The sequence below is a fragment of the Gavialis gangeticus genome, unplaced genomic scaffold (genome assembly GCF_001723915.1).
Source record: "Gavialis gangeticus isolate Ggan-Ray unplaced genomic scaffold, GavGan_comp1, whole genome shotgun sequence".
NCBI classification, from domain to species: domain Eukaryota; kingdom Metazoa; phylum Chordata; order Crocodylia; family Gavialidae; genus Gavialis; species Gavialis gangeticus.
The window spans coordinates 45891835-45899541 of NW_017728996.1; the positions used below are offsets into that span (position 1 = coordinate 45891835).

The window sequence follows — 7707 nt, forward strand, 5'->3', positions numbered from 1 at the left end:
AAGTGTCTGCAGAGCTTCACATACCGGGTGTGGAGGTCGAGCTCTGCAGTCTATCATCCTCAGAGGAAGCAGCAGGTGACACGACTAGGAACTCTGCCGCTATCCTCTCCACTGGAGCTCCGAGTCGCAGCAATGGTTGGCAATGTCTTAGCAGGTGAGGTTGCCCTGGAGGTCTCTGCCCCTGTGTGGTCACGGCAATCCAGTACCTCCATTAGCGGTTTGAAGTATCTATAATGGACCACAAATGCAGTGGGATGCCCTGCCACTGTGCTCTGGTGACATGCCTGTGAAAAACAGCCCACAGCACCTTTGCCTTGATACGGCACTTGTGGCAGCTGAAAAGTATGTCTGTGTGATAAAGGTGCTTGTGGAAGGCTCTATGAAGATTAGACCAAGTGTTTTTCTGTATTTGTTTAGATATTAAGCTATAAGTTGTTGCTAAAAGCCTAATTATAGTTTAAGATGTACTGAAGCCTTGTATAAAGTAAGACCTAGTAAATTTAGCTAAGCCTAGAAGTAGTAAGGTCCTGTGGCGCAATAAAAATTACCTTATCAAAGGAATGCAAGGCTTGCACTGCTATTGGTCAGTCTAAGGACAGTTGAAGAAAAAAGAATCTAAGTGGTTGTACGTTATCAGTGTCCTTCAGAAGCTATAAATTAGCTGGAATAGTTGGAAACCATTCAGAAGGAAGATGCAGCTCTGTGAAAAGAATTAGTTAGCTGTTGCGTGGATCAGTAGGCCCGTGGACCTCAAGGAGCCCAAAAACTGCATTCCAGGATCCTTCCCGGTACCCCTCAGACAGCGTTGTTCGGGGACACCTGACCTCATTGAACTTTGTAGAAAGAGAAACTTGCTGTGTATCAGGCATCAGAGGGACTGCCAATAAGTTGCCAACATGAATTGCTTTTGTCTGTCATCGTTTGTCTTGTTACTATGCATAGTTGTGTTTTTGTTAAGTCAATAAATCTTTCTTACCTTTCTACCCCAGACCACACTCTCAATCCTAATCCCTCCGCAGGCAGCTAGGACAAGCACAGGACTGCCATCCTGTTGTGCCCCTGCTCACCCATTCTCCTGGCAACGTCAAGGTAGATGTGCCAGTCGGCCCATGGGCTGCAGACAAACTTGTACACAATCTCAGGGTCCCCCACCACCCATACCTTTGTTTCTGTGAAGCCCAATTGGACCTAGACCTATGTGCCCCTGTCCACTCCATCCTCCCCCGAACGTCAGACATTTCAGATCAATAAGGGGTACCCAGGGAGCTGTGCACTCAATGTATAAGTCTTGAGGTGACAGAGCCAAGGAAAGTTCACTCCCTTCCCACCCTGTTGTTGCTGGGCAAAGTTTGGACATCATACATGCTGGAGCCAGGCAGGGTCAAGGCAGGGAGGGGGGCTCTGCACTGGTGGCAACTTTGTATATTATGGGCATACTTGTTCTGGTTGTCTTTTAGTCCTGTTAGGCCTTTTAGCTCAGTGTATGCCATGGCACAGGAGCAGGCTACCCAAAGAGCCATGTATGGAGAGTTTCATAGTTTCAAGGGTCGGAAGGGACCTGAGCAGATCATCTAGTCCGACCCCCTGCCATGGCAGGAAGAGCACTGGGGTCAAATGACCCCAGTAAGGTGGTCGTCCAACCTCCTCTTAAAAACACCCAGGGTGGGAGCCTGCACCACCTCACTTGGAAGCTGGTTCCAGACTCTAGCCGCCCTGACCGTGAAGTAGCGCCTCCTTAAAGTTGAAGTTAAACCTTCAATGGAAGCCCACAGGCTCCCTGTCGAGGCATAGCACAAACAGCAGACCACCCAGTGATCCATGTGTCAAGACACCATTCCCAGCACAACATCTGAACTTCTAAGCAATTCAGAGATAGCCAGTGAGGGAATGAATCCTGACAGAACTCACCTGCTATTCATAAAGCAGGTGCGGTTAATGGTCATGCAGGCTCACAGAACTCCAGTTGTCAGGTTTACATAAAACCACCAAGAGAATTAATGGCATCAGGGGACAATTATGCTGCAGCCAGCCGAAAAGGGATTTTTTTTTTTTTTTTTTTTTTTTTTTTTTAGAGGTGCAGGGTGGAGAAGAGCAGGGGTTCCTCACAGCTGTTGCCAGGCAAACACTGGGGATTTTTGCTGGGCACACAAACGCTATGCTTTGAGACTGTTGCAAGTTTTGGGGCCAGTCAGTGGTGTTCACCAGGGCTCTCCCACAGCCTGAAAAGGGTATCCTAAAACATTCATTACACACAGATAGTTGCAAATTGTAGAGACACTTTGTAAACAAGGGTGCACACTATACAAAAGTTGTAGCAACACCTGATGGACAAAGGGGCTCACCACACCTTTTGGTGAATTACCACGTACACGACATATTAATGTCTGCACCCTTCCAAGTTGCATGCAAACTCATTTAAATGGCAAAAAACTCACGTATGTGCAAAATGTGATGCCATTAAGCCAGACAACAGGGAAATTTTCATTATGTGTACAAGTGCCTTAAAAGTTAAATGTTATAAGATACAAGAATTTCACCAATCAATAAGGAAACTGCTCCAATGGGCTGTTACTTTTCCTCTCCCAAAAACATTCATAAAATCACAAAATTTGAGGATTTTATCAAAACATAAAATAAAATCCTTGGCATTCAAATAATACAAGTGCTTCTTTTCATACTGAAAATAATCCATTTTTATCCAATTTCCAAACTGTCTAGAAAAATCAGATGAAGAACTCACACGGTATAGAAGACCATATACATTTTACTGGCAGGACTGATAACCATGTACATTTTGCTGGCAGTCAAATAATTAACAACAATCCTTATACTGTGAAAATTATGTTTGCATAACAGTAAAGCAATTTCCAAATGTTAAATAGATATTGTATTATTTAAATTTTGTGATAGTGACACATTAAACATGCTGCAGTTCCTCCTGTGGTATCTTAGGCAACACTAAATAAATTCTATGGTCAAACAACAACTAAAAAAGAAAGCTTTCTTTCTAGGCAGCTACCTATTAGGCAGTAACGTATAATGCTTAACAGGCTTAAAACAAAATGTGTCAAAGATCAAGAGTAAGTTATCTGAGGTGTCAAGTGCACAAGGTTAAAGGTGAAATTTTATTGGGTCAAAGGTGGTATAAATAAAATCTTATATGTCAAAGAAGAAGGGTCACAGACAAGGTGTATATAATGTAAAGTCATCACAGATGACAAGTAATAACTTTAAGTAGTACAAGCGTGTTCTCACCACAGATATCTTCATTGATTAAAAATGGAATTCATGGTAAGTGACTATGAACTATAACACATTATTTGCTTCTGTATATTGTTTTGGAAACTTCCTTGCAAATGAGCTTGAATTTACTTTAGGTTATTAAATGTTGTACGTTGGGGAAGCAAAATTTTTCATTCAGCAGCCAGTTAATGCTAAGAGCACAAAACAGATGTTAGATGAATAAATGTAATGGACTTTCAACTTTAAGGTGAGAGTACCCCTAAAATTAATATTTTGTTACTGCTGTCGGAAAAAGAAAACCATAAAGATGGCCTTAGGGCAAAGAAATTTCAAACTATTACTGTATAGGTCACCATAGTGCCCAAAAAAACAACTGAAATGTAGAAATAAATCAGAGTACTTTTAAAATACAGCATAGTAATGAAAAAATCAGTATGTCAGTACTACCCCATTACAGTAGTGGCTGCAGGTTAAAGTTTTAGATGAAGCACAGTATCCACAACACTATGTATATGCTTGTTAATTAAGGAGTACTTTTTTTAAAGTGGCCCTTAATTTTCTGCTGTGTCTGTCAAGCGAGTCATTCAATTGGAGGAGTCCTTTTGCTCCTAGTTTTGGGCCTCTTTCAGAAAAACACTTAAAAGCATGTACTGTACTTTAAGTTAAGCCTGGACTTAAGTTTATGTTGGATTGTGGAAGAGGACTGGATTTGAGCATATGCTGTAGTATTTGACTAAATCAGGGCCTCTGTGCCCTCTAGTGGAATTCCTGTCTCAGTCTGGGGCACTAGAGCAAATGCCCTCAGACATTCACTTAGCTGCAAGTGATATGCTATTAAATTAAATGCAATGAAGAGCCTATAGCAGTTAGAAAGGAAAATCTATTTTACTTTTATCTCATTTTTTCAAGTGGAGCAGTGACCCAGCAACAGCCTCCACTGCTCAGAGAGAAGTGACAAACCTAGAGGATCATGAGCTTATATAACAGCCAATAAAGAAATGAATACACTACAATTCTTGAACCCCTGTGCTCCCTTTCAAGAGTGCTGGGACTTCACATAGCTTAACATATGAGACTCTGGAGCCAAAAGAAAGACTCACTACTGAGTTTACTAATTACAATAAACAGCTCCTCTTTATGTAGAAATGGAAAAACTCTCATTATAAACCTTTTTAAAGGGATAAAAAAGAGTACTAAAGAAATCTCATATGGTTAGGGAGGTGAGTTGAAATACAGTAAGATATACTTCTCCACAGAATTATATCTTTGCAATCATTTCTTTTCTCCAGGGAGAAACTGTTAAAGGGATTTCCAAAAGTAAACTCTAGCAGGTGGAACCTAGCTGTACCTAGGTTGGATTTTATAACACAAATAGTGTAAATCTGAACCAACTCTGGAGACCAAATTTAAGCAGTATTTTCAGGAACAGTATTTGATTGATCCACAAATCATGGGATAGACACAGCTAAACAACAGGCTGTCGTGAACATGTTTCTTGCCAAGTGATCCTTACAATAATGTTCTAGCTCTCTCCAGGCTGTAGATGTGGGAAATGAAATTAGACAACTGTTTAGAATTGTTCTCCAAGACAGCAAAGCTTTTTGAGTCAGCTAAAATGAAACAAAGCTGATTTTAAGAAAGAGTGAACTTGCAATTTTTAAGAAGCAGTTGCTAAAAATCTCTCTTGAAAAGGACAGACTTTAATAGTTGTCCTAGTCTGAATAAGCAATATTAGAGAAAGACCATAAACAAGGCAATTTAACACTGGTATTTTTAGCACTATTAGCCATTAGGTGGAACAGCAACATGTTCAGATCTTAGCAAAGGTTGATATGGTTGTTCTTGAACAGCATTGTTCATTTCTGTCTACAAATCATTTGCTGAGACTCAACCCAGACAAAACTCAGATGATTTTACATGATGGCAGAAGCTAGCTGATGAACAGGTGGAAGTTACATTAAATCCCCTTAACTGCTATTTTGTGTCCACGGCTTGTTTCTAATATACATGGAGCCCTGACTGCTGTAGGATTCCCAGGTGCCAACACTTGCCAAATGTGCTTATCATGAGCATGGAAGATATGTGTCTGTCTTTCAGAAGTACACTTTCACCACATCATTTCTGCTTTGTTTCAAACAAAGACCATATTAAATTGTGCTTCAAGATATGTACTAATTACTGTTTTTCAAGTGGAGTTTAAGGTAATCGTTTTCTTTCTTTTTATCTTGAAAGGCTTTAAATGACTTGAAGCCAGCTATTTGAGAGCCCATATTTCTCCTTTTGTATCAGCATGACAGCTGAGGCACTGTCATCAGGGACACACAAACCTTCACCTTGTCTAAGAGAAGGTCAAGAGTACAATATCCTAGATCAGTGCGCCACAAATTAGCCCCGCAACCTTCCTGTCACTATCATCCCTCTCATTTACCCAGTCTGCTCCTCATCTTTCTGCTCCCTGCCCTGTGTTATATAACTAAGCTGATGCTCTGTTTTCTGCTTCTTTCCCTGTGCTCCCCTGCCTGATCTAGTGTTCTTCTTTCTGTCACTGGGATGCCTATCACTTCCCCAATCTGCTTTGTCACACGTACAGGCTGCTCAAGCCATTTGTGGCACTCATGCCTCAGTTTGGTCACCTTTGTTCTAAATGAAAATTACACTTCCTTCAAGGCCTGGACTTGATAATATTTGCAACAAGCTGCACAATCCACTTCTTTTCACAGGTGCTTCTGGGAAGATAGGAAGGAACATGATGGGTGTATTGCTGGGGACAAGGTTTGCCAAAAGAGCTAGAAGGGGTTAAGGTAAGAGAAGAAAAATTGCGACTGGGGACAGACAAACTGTTGGGTGTTCATTTCATTTCTGTTACATTTTGTTTTGAAGTGTGGGCGAACATTCCTATTTTGTCCCCTACTTTATACTTATACTGAAACTATAATATTGTGATTTAGGGTTTAGAAGGATGCAGAATGAATATAGAAAAAGAGCCTGCTCCTGGAACTCAACATAATGACCGCAAAATTCAGCACCTTCAGAAAAAATACAAGCCTTGTCTAACACGGCTTTAACTTAATAAAATCAATCTTATAAGAAAAGGAGGAGGGAAGGATATAAAAATGAAATATATGATACTTATTAAACATCAGATCAAAGTGGTAAACATAGGACAAAAGAGAGATACAGAAAAAAATATTATTTGAATATAAATGAAGCTTATATAAATAGTGTAGTGCTTCTATAGGAAATTTATTTTACATAATACTCATTTCAATATATCTAGTTTACAAAGTTTTCTTCCCTTTGTTTCTGCTTAGAATTCATTAAAAAACATTATTGCTAAACATTAGGGGTATGCGAAGTGGGCCCTAATTTGATTCTGATTCAAATTCAGCACGAATCAGGGACAGTGATTCGACTTGTTGATTCAGATTGCTGTCCCTAATTCGATTCGGCTGAATCCAAATCTGAAGTTTTGATGCTAATTCAGAGAATCAGCGATTTGGACAGACACACCTTTAAAAGATTTTTCTACATACCTGGAAGTAGCAGGTGCGACTCGTGATTGCTGCGATGCTGGGGCGCATGGAACATCCCACAGGAGTGCGGGGGGGCCCGCACATGCTCGGCAGTGAATCCTGCCCCCGCTGTGCCTCCCCTGGCTTGGCAATTGGCCACAGGGGGACCCCGGGTTCCCCCCCAACCCCAGGAGGGACCAGTTGCTGAGCCAGGGGTGCATGGGGCCCCCCCCACACACTCACTGGCAGACCTGGAAGTGGACTGGAAGTGCTTATGGTTCACTTCCGGGTCTGCTCACAAGCGCACTGGGGAGCCCCCCGTGCTTCTGTGGGACACTCCATACGCCCCAGCATCACAGTGATCATGAGCCCCTGCTACCTAGAGGTATGCAGAAAAAACGTTTAAAGCTGTCTGTATATCCTAGTCTCTGAATTTTTCTGAATCTCTCAGAATCAATTCAGAGGGTTCCAATTTGATTCAGACAGATTAAAGGGTCCTGTGATTTGATTTGGATTCGGAGATTCAGCCATCGAATTGGACCGAATCTCCACCAAAACAAATCAGGGACCAAAGCTTTGCACAGCCCTACTAAACATGTATTATAGCGTATCATTTGTGCAGTTTAACTTCTTATGTCCTTTGCTATTCAAAGCAATTTTTCAAATCTATCTTTGCAATTACTTTATTACAGTTTAGCTGGCATTATAAACCAGAAGAACAGCAATGTAGTGAAAAAATTTAATAAAACATACCACTTCTTCATCTGAAAGTTCGCGTCCTTGGATACTACTATTTTCTCTCACTGCTTGTTGGTGTTTTTTCCCCTTAATATGACTAAAAAGATACACTTCTGAGGAAATCTGTAATGAAATTTAATTATGAGTCATTTTTTCATCAAAAAGGTATGTACCATATTTGACATTCAATAAACAAGTATGTTCAAAATCTGGC

At 40.9% G+C, this 7707-nt stretch overlaps 1 protein-coding gene across 4 annotated transcripts in view; it reads right to left on the reverse strand.

The window, feature by feature from the left end:
* The window catches only part of SCAPER (S-phase cyclin A associated protein in the ER), a 454172-nt gene that overhangs the window by 286017 nt on the left and 160448 nt on the right, over window positions 1-7707 (reverse strand). For all 4 annotated transcript variants that reach the window (XM_019504422.1, XM_019504423.1, XM_019504424.1 and 1 more), the window contains one exon: window positions 7509-7616. In XM_019504422.1, the coding sequence (XP_019359967.1) occupies window positions 7509-7616 (108 nt within the window). The remainder of the gene's footprint in view (window positions 1-7508; window positions 7617-7707) is intronic.